Below are 14,213 nucleotides of genomic sequence, written 5' to 3' on the forward strand. Positions count from 1 at the left end.
CAAAACTAAACTAATTACAGGACGTGTGCTCAGTCATGGTCACTTACATCTAGTTCGATGTTATACCTTAAGTGTATCAAAATTACGGAATGCAGCAAAGTACCGGAGTTACACGTTAGCTATTTCTTGACCGGGAGAAGCACAATCGTAATATATGAATAGGGTATTTCCGGCATTCTGTAATTTGGAAACATTTAATGTGTGACGTTGGTCTATGTATAAAGAATCACAATAGGACGGATGTTCTGTACTTATTATAGTTTTTAGGGCTCCGTGCCGTAATCTTTAAAATAGAACATTTGTAGGATCGTTTTGTTGTCTATCTGTCAGTGTATCCGTTTGTGCGACTGTTAAAAGCCTTTCTATCATGAGCAATTAGACCTATCAGGTTCAAATTTACGTCACATATTAAGGTATCTGGTTCCTTAGTGGTGTGAAAATTTAAGTCAGTTCAGTCAAATTATCGTTTGCGTCACATATTTTGATACTCAGAAAACTCACTCAGCAAAAACTATAGGGTACTTCCCTTTGACCTAGAATCATGGAATTTGGCAAGGTTTCACAGTGCAAGTAAAGGAAAAAACCCGAAAATTCTTACTTTGTTGATACATAATACGAAAAAATATTTTTGACCATTTTTTATCCGTTTGTCTGTTAACTCCGTTTCTCTCTGGAACAGTTTGGTACATCAAGTTCAAATTTATATCACATATTAAGTTCTACGGTCCCTTGGCGGTGTGAAAATTTTAATCTTCTGAGCCAATGTAATCAAAAGATGGAACCATTTATGTCATATATTTTGATACTCTAAAACCTACTCACCAAAACCTGTGGCGTACTTCCCGTTGACTTCGAATCGTGAAATTTGGCTAGAAGCAAGGTTTCCCAGTGCAAGTAAAGGGAAAAATCTGCAATTCTTAATTTGTAATTACATTACAGGAAAAAATATTTGTCATTTGTTATCCGACTTGAAATTAAAACATTCTCGATAGTCTTGGATCCTGGGGCCGATATTTTGCCAGTGTCAATGTCGACAACACGCAAAAATCGAAAATATCCTCTATTTCTGGACTGAATAAACTGCCTCTATATAATTAACACTGGACGGAACCCTCAGTGTGGGAATCCTACTCGCATCTGGTCAATTTTTATGCCTATTTTGAGTGAATCGGTACTTTTAAGAAAGATTCGTAGAACTACTGCGCCAAAACATGATTTTCTAAGAGATATTAATCTATTCCACATGTATTTCGTGTGAAGACCGTGATGGTCAGGCGTTCTTACAGAGCGACAGGATCGAAAATGCAGCGTCCGACACACGTCGTGTTACGAGTACCCACGTAAATACGGCGGCCGGATTATTGTGCACGTCAAATAAAATTCACACGCTCGTGAAGAAAGTACAGCTTATACACTTCTTCAGGCACTCCACTCGAACCAACTGCGGACGTGCGCACTTGGCAAATGCGAGGCCCGGGCGACTCACCGACGGCGGTGAAGGCGCCCCAGAACCTGGTGAAGGGCACGAGGTAGTCCCAGCAGGCGGCGCAGCGCGACTCCCGGTAAGGCGACATGCCTGCGGCTCGCACCTCACATGTCGCGGCCGTCGCGCGCAGCTGTCGCGGTCGCACTGGCGGGCGGCGGGCGGAGCGCGCCGCGGCTCAGCCGGGCCACGTGCCGCGGGATGCGCGCGCGCCGAGCCGCTCGGGCCACGTGCCCACGCGGCGCGCCAAATACACCGGCCTCCATAGCCGCTGCACAGCAGTTCGCTCCTTGAGACAAGACCACCTGCCTTTTGTTTCCTTTATCGTGTCCGCCTGGATAGCTGACTGGTCATGTGGTCGAACTAAAATATCCTGACGTACGGTGGCGCGTGATGTGGAAGACTGTACACGATGCCATGCTTGATCCCGATGTTGTTTCCCAATGGGAAGCTGATGACGCAAGAACGTCTCTACAATATCCACATGGCAGAACCTCCCAATTGTGTGGGTTGTAATACAGTAGATTCTGACGAGCACCGCCTCAGCTGTGGAGAGGCGGAGCCGGTTTGGCACCTAGTGCGGCAGATGCTGGCTTATCTCTTGCAAGTTAGGCCGGAGCATATATCTGCACGCACGTTATTGTTTCCGGATGAGACATTTTACCCCAAGACTCGAACCAACTCCGTCACCTGGATACGTGGACATGCGGTCCATTTCCTCTGTCGTGACGGACACAAGAATTTCCTTGACTTCTGGCTCTATTTGCAAGAAAGACATCATGCTATTTCCGGGCATACCAGACATCGACAATGCTTCGCAAACTCTATGACCACAATGGTACTGAAACAGAGGATGACAGACTAAAGGCCGAAATAGTAAATGTCTTTTTCCAAAGTTGTTCCACAGAGAAAGTCTGCACTGTAGTTCCTTCTCTAGATTGTCGTACAGATGACAAAATGGTAGATATCGAAATAGACGACAGAGGGATAGAGAAACAATTAAAATCGCTCAAAAGAGGAAAGGCCGCTGGACCTGATGGGATACCAGTTCGATTTTACACAGAGTACGCGAAGGAACTTGCCCCCCTTCTTGCAGCGGTGTACCGTAGGTCTCTAGAAGAACGTAGCGTTCCAAAGGATTGGAAAAGGGCACAGGTCATCCCCGTTTTCAAGAAGGGACGTCGAACAGATGTGCAGAACTATAGACCTATATCTCTAACGTCGATCAGTTGTAGAATTTTGGAACACGTATTATGTTCGAGTATAATGACTTTTCTGGAGACTAGAAATCTACTCTGTAGGAATCAGCATGGGTTTAGAAAAATACGGTCGTGTGAAACCCAGCTCGCGCTATTCGTCCACGAGACTCAGAGGGCCATAGACACGGGTTCCCAGGTAGATGCCGTGTTTCTTGACTTCCGCAAGGCGTTCGATACAGTTCCCCACAGTCGTTTAATGAACAAATTAAGAGCATATGGACTATCAGACCAATTGTGTGATTGGATTGAGGAGTTCCTAGATAACAGAACGCAGCATGTCATTCTCAATGGAGACAAGTCTTCCGAAGTAAGAGTGATTTCAGGTGTACCGCAGGGGAGTGTCGTAGGACCGTTGCTATTCACAATATACATAAATGACTTTGTGGATGACATCGGAAGTTCACTGAGGCTTTTTGCAGATGATGCTGTGGTGTATCGAGAGGTTGCAACAATGGAAAATTGTACTGAAATGCAGGAGGATCTGCAGCGAATTGACGCATGGTGCAGGGAATGGCAACTGAATCTCAATGTAGACAAGTGTAATGTGCTGCGAATACATAGAAAGATAGATCCCTTATTATTTAGCTACAAAATAGCAGGTCAGCAACTGGAAGCAGTTAATTCCGTAAATTATCTGGGAGTACGCATTAGGAGTGATTTAAAATGGAATGATCACATAAAGTTGATCATCGGTAAAGCAGATGCCAGACTGAGATTCATTGGAAGAATCCTACGGAAATGCAATCCGAAAACGAAGGAAGTAGGTTACAGTACGCTTGTTCGCCCACTGCTTGAATACTGCTCAGCAGTGTGGGATCCGTACCAGATAGGGTTGATAGAAGAGATAGAGAAGATCGAACGGAGAGCAGCGCGCTTCGTTACAGGATCATTTAGTAATCGCGAAAGCGTTACGGAGATGATAGACAAACTCCAGTGGAAGACTCTGCAGAAGAGACGCTCAGTAGCTCGGTACGGGCTTTTGTTGAAGTTTCGAGAACATACCTTCATCGAAGAGTCAAGCAGTATATTGCTTCCTCCTACGTATATCTCGCGAAGAGACCACGAGGATAAAATCAGAGATATTAGAGCCCACACAGAGGCATACCGACAACCCTTCTTTCCACGAACAATACGAGACTGGAATAGAAGGGAGAACCGATAGAGGTACTCAGGGTACCCTCCGCCACACACCGCCAGGTGGCTTGCGGAGTATGGATGTAGATGTAGATGTAGATGTAGAACTACCATGTAGCTGGAATGTTCCAGGCAGTGGCAGATGAGGTCAGAACGAACCGCAAACGATCATATATTGAACAATCTTTATCAGTGGGCGCGGTCGCTGGGAAGCCTAACTACGAAGTGGTAGCTTTATTTTCATGTTATTTATGTTTATTATCTTCGATGGTGTCTTCATTCTGTTTTAGTTTTCCAGGCTTGATTAACTATGACTGTTCGCACATTGATATCTATATAAATAAAAAATAAATAAAAATAAAAAAAGAGAGCAGGAGACCAAATAAGAACAAAATGAGCAACAAATAAAATTTACTTAATTATTATACCCTTTCCTTTCTCCTTTTATTTTTCAATAAAATGTTCAGAGGCATAAAAAAAACTGGTCAGCGGGACGGAATGCCATGCAAAGGGGCCCGGGTTCGATTCCCGGCTGGGTCGGAGATTTTCTCCGCTCAGGGACTGGGTGTTGTGTTGTCCTAATCATCATCATATCATCCTCATCGACACGCAAGTCGCCGAAGTGGCGTCAAATCGAAAGACTTGCACCCGGCGAACGGTCTACCCGACGGGAGGCCCTAGCCACACGGCATTTCATTTCATTTTTTCCTTTATCGTATGACAAGCTCCTGACTTCAAAAAGAATATAATAATTCCAGTCCCAAAGAAAGCAGGTGTTGACAGATGTGAAAATTACCGAACTATCAGTTTAATAAGTCACGGCTGCAAAATACTAACGCGAATTCTTTACAGACGAATGGAAAAACTAGTAGAAGCTGACCTCGGGGAAGATCAGTTTGGATTCCGTAGAAATATTGGAGCACGTGAGGCAATACTGACCCTACGACTTGAAATGTCTCTGTGAAGTCCTTTCATAAGACGCTTGCCGAATTCGGTACAACCTATTCATTTTACTACCTGATTTTAGCTCAATGTATGAATTCTTCCAGAATGACTGAGCACTCAAATAAGGCCCATTGATTTTTATATGTGTGAATGAAGGTTCGCAGGAGAGCTTCTGTGAAGTTTGGAAAGTGGGAGGCGAGGTACTGGCAGAAGTACAGCTGTGAGGACGGGGCGGGCGTGAGTCGTGCTTGGGTAGCTCAGTTGGTAGAGCACTTGCCCGCGAAAGGCAAAGGTCCCGAGTTCGAATCTCGGTCCGGCACACAGTTTTAATCTACCAGGAAGTTTCTTTATTATATGTGTGTTTTAATGTGGGTTTCGGTTTTGTTTTGTGGGAATCGCTGAATTGGTCATCGTCTGCTGGGAGCAGACGATTTTGCTTCTCTTTCAAAGGATGACCAACTTAGGTTTCCAATACCTGGAACAGAGAGGTTTACCCATCTTAGTCGAAGGCTGTGTCGAAGGCTGTTTTTGTGTGTGAGGTTGGTGACGGAGGGTTACCCCTCTGGTAGCTTACGCTGCACGGGGAGCTAAGTAATCTCGAAAGAGAAAGGGGCACTCTTCGGTGAACACTTGGCGAGTACGGATCGTAGCTCTTAAGGTGCGTTTCAGATGATAGGAATCAGGTTGAGTTAGGACTTCGTTATGTTTAACTGGTGAAATACTTAAGAACTTTAGCTTATCTGAAGCGTGTGAAGCGAGTTTTTTTAATGATTTTTAATATTATATTCTGTAGAAATTGCTTTTGTCTTTTGTGTGTCGATTTTGTGCCACGTGTTTGGTAATCAATGACCCTTCTGGTCCACCACGGCACCTCAATAGGCTTTATTATAACAGTTTGCTTGTTTATTGAGCTATAATTTCTGTAAGAATATCTGTTCTTTCGTGCGCTTTCTACAAAGCAGCACAACAGTTTGATTCGGAATGCACCATGTGCTCTAGTTCGGCCGTTTGCAAGCAGTAGACGCAGTTAGTATGTTAAATAATTATCGCACAGCCTTGTGCATTGGTTAAACCTCTGTCCAGAATAGAGCATGCGTAGAATCGTAATGCAAATCTCACTTAGACATTTTTATGGTATTAATGCAAAGGAGATGATAGTATAATTGTCTCCCATGCCCGTCTTCTGTGTTTCTTCTTGCTGTAGTTAAATTGTGCTCTGTTTCAGTCTCACGTAATTCTTACTTAAATATTTCGAGACAGGCACCAGTTATGTGTAGTTAGGATGAGCAACCAAATATTTAGTTGCAATAAATAATTTACGTGAAAGACAAATTCTTTGGTGTCGATCTTACCCCCTTACTCTGATTTCCATTCCTGAATTAATCAAGTTGCTTTCCGCACGACATGGAGTGCTATTTATCTGGCTGCATAAAGAAATTTGCGTACTTGCAATTAAATTATTAAAGTAATTAAACTAATAATTTTCCAGCTCCGTATTTTCTAAATGGTTAGGAAGGGCTTGGGCTGGTGGCGACCCTGAATTTCTGAATTTGTATCATTATTTGTGAGAGAGAAGCAGCTATAAATGCGAGATAACGTACACTCCTGGAAATGGAAAAAAGAACACATTGACACCGGTGTGTCAGACCCACCATACTTGCTCCGGACTCTGCGAGAGGGCTGTACAAGCAATGATCACACGCACGGCACAGCGGACACACCAGGAACCGCGGTGTTGGCCATCGAATGGCGCTAGCTGCGCAGCATTTGTGCACCGCCGCCGTCAGTGTCAGTCAGTTTGCCGTGGCATACGGAGCTCCATCGCAGTCTTTAACACTGGAAGCATGCCGCGACAGCGTGGACGTGAACCGTATGTGCAGTTGACGGACTTTGAGCGAGGGCGTATAGTGGGCATGCGGGAGGCCGGGTGGACGTACCGCCGAATTGCTCAACACGTGGGGCGTGAGGTCTCCACAGTACATCGATGTTGTCGCCAGTGGTCGGCGGAAGGTGCACGTGCCCGTCGACCTGGGACCGGACCGCAGCGACGCACGGATGCACGCCAAGACCGTAGGATCCTACGCAGTGCCGTAGGGGACCGCACCGCCACTTCCCAGCAAATTAGGGACACTGTTGCTCCTGGGGTATCGGCGAGGACCATTCGCAACCGTCTCCATGAAGCTGGGCTACGGTCCCGCACACCGTTAGGCCGTCTTCCGCTCACGCCCCAACATCGTGCAGCCCGCCTCCAGTGGTGTCGCGACAGGCGTGAATGGAGGGACGAATGGAGACGTGTCGTCTTCAGCGATGAGAGTCGCTTCTGCCTTGGTGCCAATGATGGTCGTATGCGTGTTTGGCGCCGTGCAGGTGAGCGCCACAATCAGGACTGCATACGACCGAGGCACACAGGGCCAACACCCGGCATCATGGTGTGGGGAGCGATCTCCTACACTGGCCGTACACCACTGGTGATCGTCGAGGGGACACTGAATAGTGCACGGTACATCCAAACCGTCATCGAACCCATCGTTCTACCATTCCTAGACCGGCAAGGGAACTTGCTGTTCCAACAGGACAATTCACGTCCGCATGTATCCCGTGCCACCCAACGTGCTCTAGAAGGTGTAAGTCAACTACCCTGGCCAGCAAGATCTCCGGATCTGTCCCCCATTGAGCATGTTTGGGACTGGATGAAGCGTCGTCTCACGCGGTCTGCACGTCCAGCACGAACGCTGGTCCAACTGAGGCGCCAGGTGGAAATGGCATGGCAAGCCGTTCCACATCCAGCATCTCTACGATCGTCTCCATGGGAGAATAGCAGCCTGCATTGCTGCGAAAGGTGGATATACACTGTACTAGTGCCGACATTGTGCATGCTCTGTTGCCTGTGTCTATGTGCCTGTGGTTCTGTCGGTGTGATCATGTGATGTATCTGACCCCAGGAATGTGTCAATAAAGTTTCCCCTTCCTGGGACAATGAATTCACGGTGTTCTTATTTCAATTTCCAGGAGTGTATATGGCTCTACGAGAAACCGTAAACATAGTAATACGTTACAGACTTATCTTAGAAGCTTGATTATGGTAAGCCAAACCTACGTTTCTAGCATTTGTAGACTTAGAAAAAGCTTTTGACAATGTTGACTGGAATACTCTCTTTCAAATTCTGAAGGTGGCAGGGGTAAAATACAGGGAGCAAGAGGCTATTTACAATTTGTACAGAAACCAGATGGCAGTTATAAGAGTCGAGGGACATGAAAGGGAAGCAGTGATTGAAAAGGGATTGTTAGCAGACATAGGCGACATAAAAATGAAAAAGCTTGCATACTTTGCCTACTTTCATTCCATAATGTCATATGGTATAATATTTTGGGGTAACTCTTCAAGTCAAGCAAAAATTTTCAGAGACGAAAAGCGAGTAATACGTATTATTTGTGGAGTAAATTCACAGACGTCCTGTAGAAACCTCTTCAAAGAACTGAGTATACTAACTACTGCCTCTCAGTATATTTACTCCTTAATGAAATTTGTCCTAAATAATATATCTCTTTTTCCAACAAACAGCTCAGTTCATACATATAATACCAGGAACAAAAATGATCTGCACAAGGACTTAAAAGCACTTACTTTAGTTCAAAAAGAAGTCCACTACTCAGGACACTCGTCTTCAATAATTTACCAGCAAACATAAAAAATTTAGTTACAAAAATGGTTCAAATGGCTCTGAGCACTATGGGACTCAACTGCTGTGGTCATAAGTCCCCTAGAACTTAGAACTACTTAAACCTAGCTAACCTAAAGATATCACACACATCCATGCCCGAGGCAGGATTCGAACCTGCGACCGTAGCAGTCGCACGGTTCCGGACTGCGCGCCTAGAACCGCGAGACCACCGCGGCCGGCAATTTAGTTACAAATAAAGATCAGTTTAAAAGGAGCCTGAAAGACTTACTAGAGGCCAACTCCTTCTACTCCTTTGACGAATTTTTTAATAGAAACAAATGATGTATTGTATATACTCATACCATTAGTATTGTTATTTCAGCTTTAAAAAAGGATGTATTGTATATACTCATACTATTGGTATTGTTATTTCAGCTTAAAAAAATAATTTGACATGTTCCACGTCCACGAGGATCTCCTCAGCACGGATCTATGGAACGAAAAACTAATCTAATCTAATCCACGCAAACGCCGCTGTGCTCGTTGTCCTCGATCGACGACCACTGCGTTGCCCATGGTGAGAGGTAATGTTTGCAATTTGGTATTCTCGGCACACTTGTGACACTATGGATCTCGGAATATTGAATTCTCTAACGATTTCCGAAATGGAATGTTCCGTGCATCTAGCTCCAACTACCAATCCGCATTCAAAGTCTGCTAATTCTCGTCGTGCGGCCATGATCACGTCAACACGTTTTCACATCAAACACCTGAGTACAAATGACAGCTCCGCCAGTGCATGGCCCTTAATACATTGTCTACGCGTTACAAATGCCATCAGTATATCTGGATATCGCTATCCCATGACTTCTCTCACCTCAATGTAGAGAGGCATATGATGAACCTTCCATTCTCCCGGCAGTTTTGCCCACTTTCCAGATCGTGCAGCCGCTAATTCTCATGCAGATGGCATCATGAGGCTTATGCAATTGACATCACGGGGCTAAGCGCACCTGTATTAGTCCTTAGACCAAGGAAAAATCCTTCGTAGTACCAGAAATCGAAAGGTTCTCCGAATGGCAGCCATCTACGCTGACCACTCAGCTACGGAGGTATGGTCTAATTACAAACTACTGGGTTGTTATAATTAAAGTCCACCTACTCTCGGAGGTTTAGTGTCGGTTCAGTTATCGTATGGCAGCGAACCTTGGTAGATATTCTGATGCATTAATGTGGAACCGATTTACGCTGGAAAAATATAGTTCTAATTTTGGCCACCAGATGCAAATCTGGCGTTGTACAGCATCTCGTCCAAGTCTCCGGTGCTCATACTGAACAAACTGTGTAAGCGACAGTTAATAATAAAATCCACTGCATCCGTTTCTCACTTGATTGACTTTTACTGTCCACATCCGGTTACTAAACCATTACGTATGGAAACACTTCTACATGTCTTTCTAGCATTCACAGCGACAGGTTTGCTCCCGGCGGCCAAAACTGGAACTAATTTGTTTCCCTCGTAATTCGCTTCTGCATTAACGCATTAGAATATCTACCATGTTTCTCTGCCGTACAATAATTAACAGCCTACACAGGTCTCTATGAGTAACTGCAATTTCATCGTAACCACCTGGTACATTAACAAATATAAACTAAGAACCATGCATACTATAGAAATGGATGTATGTATGTTCTACATGTCCTGCTAAACCACTGGATCAATTTCAACCAAACTTGGCACACGTATCACTTACTGTCTGGAACGAACCACTGAGGCGGTGGGCTGAGTGTGAAAAAGAAGCGTGGCTCACGATACGCGAACAGCCAGAGTATATATCGGTACATCCAGTATTTGACAATGATACCGCTTATTGACCTGTAGCAAAATTTTAACGTAACTTCAAACCTTTTTGTGACTTTTTCTCGCTGACACCGCACACAAAATTATATATAAAAAAGCTTACCACTCACTACATTTCTGCTGTTCAAGCACTAAAACTTCTGTGTCAGGCATGACGTTTTAAGAGTAATTTATTTCTTTTTTACTACTAACTCTATCCGCAACAAATTTTGCAGACAGTATTCATATATACCACTGAATGTACCTGCAAAAATAATCATTGTACGACACATAGTTCAGGAGGTAGGACATGCGAGAAAAACCACCGCATCATCACGGATGTCTTAATTAATTACTTCTTTACAACTAATTCTAGTCACAACACATTTCGCAGACAGTATCTGCATATACACTGAATGTACAAGAAAAATTATACCACTGTACGACAAATGGTTCAAATGGCTCTGAGCACTATGGGACTTAACATCTGAGGTCATCAGTCCGCTAGAAGTTAGAACTACTTAAACCTAACTAACCTAAGGACATCACACACATGCATGCCCGAGGCCGGATTCGAATCTGCGACCGTAGCAGTCGCGCGGTTCCAGACTGTAGCACCTAGAACCGCTCGGCCACTGCGGCCGGCACTGTACGACACATAAGTCAGGAAATATGACGTCATGAATATTGAGCACGAAAATGAAGCTTCAAGGCGTAATTCGCTACAGACACCGGTGAAAATGTGTAAGATATGAGTGAAATATATTTGTGGCCATTAAAATTGCTACACCACGAAGATGACGTGCTACAGACGCGAAATTTAACCGACAGGAAGAAGATGCTGTGATATGTAAATGATTAGCTTTTCAGAGCATTCACACAATGTTGGCGCTGGTGCTGACATGAGGAAAGTTTCCAACTGATTTCCCATACACAAACAGCAGTTGACTGGCGTTGCCTGGTGAAACGTTGTTGTGATGCCTCGTGTAAGGAGGAGAAATGCGTACCATCACGTTTCCGACTTTGATAAAAAAAAGTCGGATTGCAACCTATCGCAATTGCGGTTTATCGTATCGCGACATTGCTGCTCGCGTTGGTCGAGATCCAATGACTGTAAGCAGAATGTGGAATCTGTGTGGTCAAGAGGCTAATACGGAATACCGTGCTGGATCCCAACGGCCTCGTATCACTTGCAGTTGAGATGACAGGCATCTTATCCGCATGGTTGTAACGTGCAGCCACGTCTTGATCCCAGAGTCAACAGATGGGAAAGTTTGCAAGACAACAACCATCTGCACGACCAGTTCGACGACGTTTGCAGCAGCATTGACTATCAGCTCGGAGACCATGGCTGCGGTTACCCTTGACGCTGCATCACAGACAGGAGCGCTTGCGATGGTGTACTCAACGACGAACCTGGGTGCACGAATCCAGGTTCTGTTTACATCATCACGATGGTCGCATTCGTGTTTGGCGACATCGCGGTGAACGCACCTTGGAAGAGTGTATTCATCATCGCCATACTGGCGTATCACCCAGTGTGATGGTATGGGGTGCCATTGGTTACAAGTCTCGGTCACCTCTTGTTCGCATTGACGGCACTTTGAACAGTGGACGTTACATTTCAGATGTGTTACGACCCGTGGCTCTACCCTTCATTCGATCCCTGCGAAACCCTATATTTCAGCAGGATAATGCACGACCACATGTTGCACGTTATGTACGGGCCTTTCTGGATGCAGAAAATGTTCGACTGCTGCCCTGACCAGCACATTCTCCACATCTCTCACCAACTGAAAACGTCTGGTCAATGGTGGCCGAGCAACTGGCTCGTCACAATACGCCAGTCACTACTCTTGATGAACTGTGGTCTCGTGTTGAAGCTGCATGGGCAGCTGTACCTGTACACGCCATCCAAGCTCTGTTTGACTCAATGCCCAGGCGTATCAAGGCCGTTATTACGGCCAGAGGTGGTTGTTCTGGGTAATGATTTCTCAGGATCTATGCACCCAAATTGCGTGAAAATGTCATCACATGTCAGTTCTAGTATAATATGTTTGTCCAATGAATACCCGTTTATCATCTGCATTTCTTCTTGGTGTTGCAATTTTAATGGCCGGTAGTGTACATGTACGAAACTGGACAAAGCTGCGGGGGAAAAGCTTCTCCTAAAGGCTTAGATCGATTTCAGCCGAACTTGGCAAACGTCTTACTTCCTGCCAGGAAAGAAATACTGTTGTCGTGAGAACCTCCGGCTTCCTTTGGGGGGTGGGAATGATAATGTGGTAATGGAGAGAGAAGGGGGAGGGAGGAAAAGGACAAGCAGAGAGGGAAAGAGGAGATTGAAAGAGAAGGGGTTGAGGAAATGGGGGGAAGAGGGGGAAGGAAGAGAAGGAGCGAGAGAAGAGAAGAGGAGACGGACAGAGAGATGGAAAAGGAGGTGGACAGAGAGAAAGTAGAGGAGCTGATGGACAGCGAGGAGAGGGAAGCCGATGGACAGAATGAGGGCAAAGGAAGAAATAGACAAAGAGATGGGGGAGGTGCCGATGGACAGAGGGGGAGGGAACAGCAGATGGATAGAGAGATGGTGAAGAGCTGATGGACAGAGAGAGCTGTGGGAGGTGATGGTCAGAGATGGGGAGGAGGAAATTGACAGAGAAGGTGGAAGGAAGAGATGGACAGAGAAAGGGAGACATGGACTAAAAAAAGATTGGAATAAATGAATATCCGGGCAACGCCGGGCACTCAGCCAGTAGCATTCAAAAAGAATCATCTAGGGTACAAAAACAGTTAAATGAACTACTACTCATACACAGAAACTCTTCACGTTGGCCCTCGGAGACTGTGCGAAAATACGCTTAAAATTTATAAGCGACGATTTTCACTGAAGAAATATGAGAGACCAGTAAGAGTGGAAGACCAAGAACGAAGGTCTCGGATTAAGAAGGTTGTAAGACAGGGATGATGTCTCTCGCCCCCACTGTTCAATCTATTCATCTAAAAGGCGATGACAGAAATAAAACAAAGATTTAGGAGAGGGTTTTAAATTCAAGTTGAAAAGATATCAGTGATAAGATTCGCTGATGTGGAAGTGAAGGATCTGCTGAATGGAAATTCTAATGAGTACAGAAGAGTAAAGCGAAGAAAGACAAATGTAATAAGAAGTAGCAGAAATGAGAAAAAATGGTTCAAATGGCTCTGAGCACTATCGGACTTAACATCTGAGGCGCCTACAACCGCTCGGCCACAACGGCCGGCCAGAAATGAGAACAGCGTGAAACTTAACATCAGTGTTGGTGATAACGAAGTAGATGAAGTTTTGGAATTCTGCCACCTAGGCAACAAAATAATCCATGACGGACGGAGCAAGGAGATAAAAAGCAGACTAGCGCTTGCAAAAAAGGCATTCCTGGCCAAGAGAAGTCTACTAGTCTCAATCATAGGACTTAATTTGAGGAAGAAATTTCTGAGAATGTATGTTTGGAGCACAGTGTTGTATGGTAGTGAAACAAAAACTGCGGGGAGACAGGAACAGAAGATAATCGAAGCATATGAGATATGGTGCTACAGATGAATGTTGAAAATTCGGTGGACTGATAAGGTAAGCAATGAGAACATTGTTCGCAGAATCGGCGAGGAAAGAAATATACGGAAAACACTGACAGGATTGTAGGACATGTGTTAAGACATCACGGAGTACCTTCCATGGTGCTACAGGGAGCTACAGGGAGTAAAAACTGTAGAGGAAGACAGAGATTGGAATACATCCAGCAAATAATTGAGGACATAGGTTGCAAGTGCTACCTAAAGTTTACTGTTTGTGCTAAGGTTCAAGTTACGTAACACCTTTACAAAGAATATAAAAAAGTGGCTTTCCTTTATTTATGAGT

General features: G+C 44.9%; 1 protein-coding gene across 1 annotated transcript in view; it reads right to left on the reverse strand.

Moving 5' to 3' along the window:
* Positions 1-1,619, reverse strand: part of LOC126246576 (uncharacterized) — a 600,905-nt gene extending 599,286 nt beyond the window's left edge. The window contains exon 1 of the mRNA XM_049948405.1: positions 1,487-1,619. Coding sequence (XP_049804362.1) covers positions 1,487-1,574 — 88 coding nt within the window. The 5' untranslated portion in view covers positions 1,575-1,619. The remainder of the gene's footprint in view (positions 1-1,486) is intronic.
* Positions 1,620-14,213: the final 12,594 nt, after the last annotated feature.

The sequence above is a fragment of the Schistocerca nitens genome, chromosome 1, assembly GCF_023898315.1.
Source record: "Schistocerca nitens isolate TAMUIC-IGC-003100 chromosome 1, iqSchNite1.1, whole genome shotgun sequence".
NCBI classification, from domain to species: Eukaryota; Metazoa; Arthropoda; class Insecta; order Orthoptera; family Acrididae; genus Schistocerca; species Schistocerca nitens.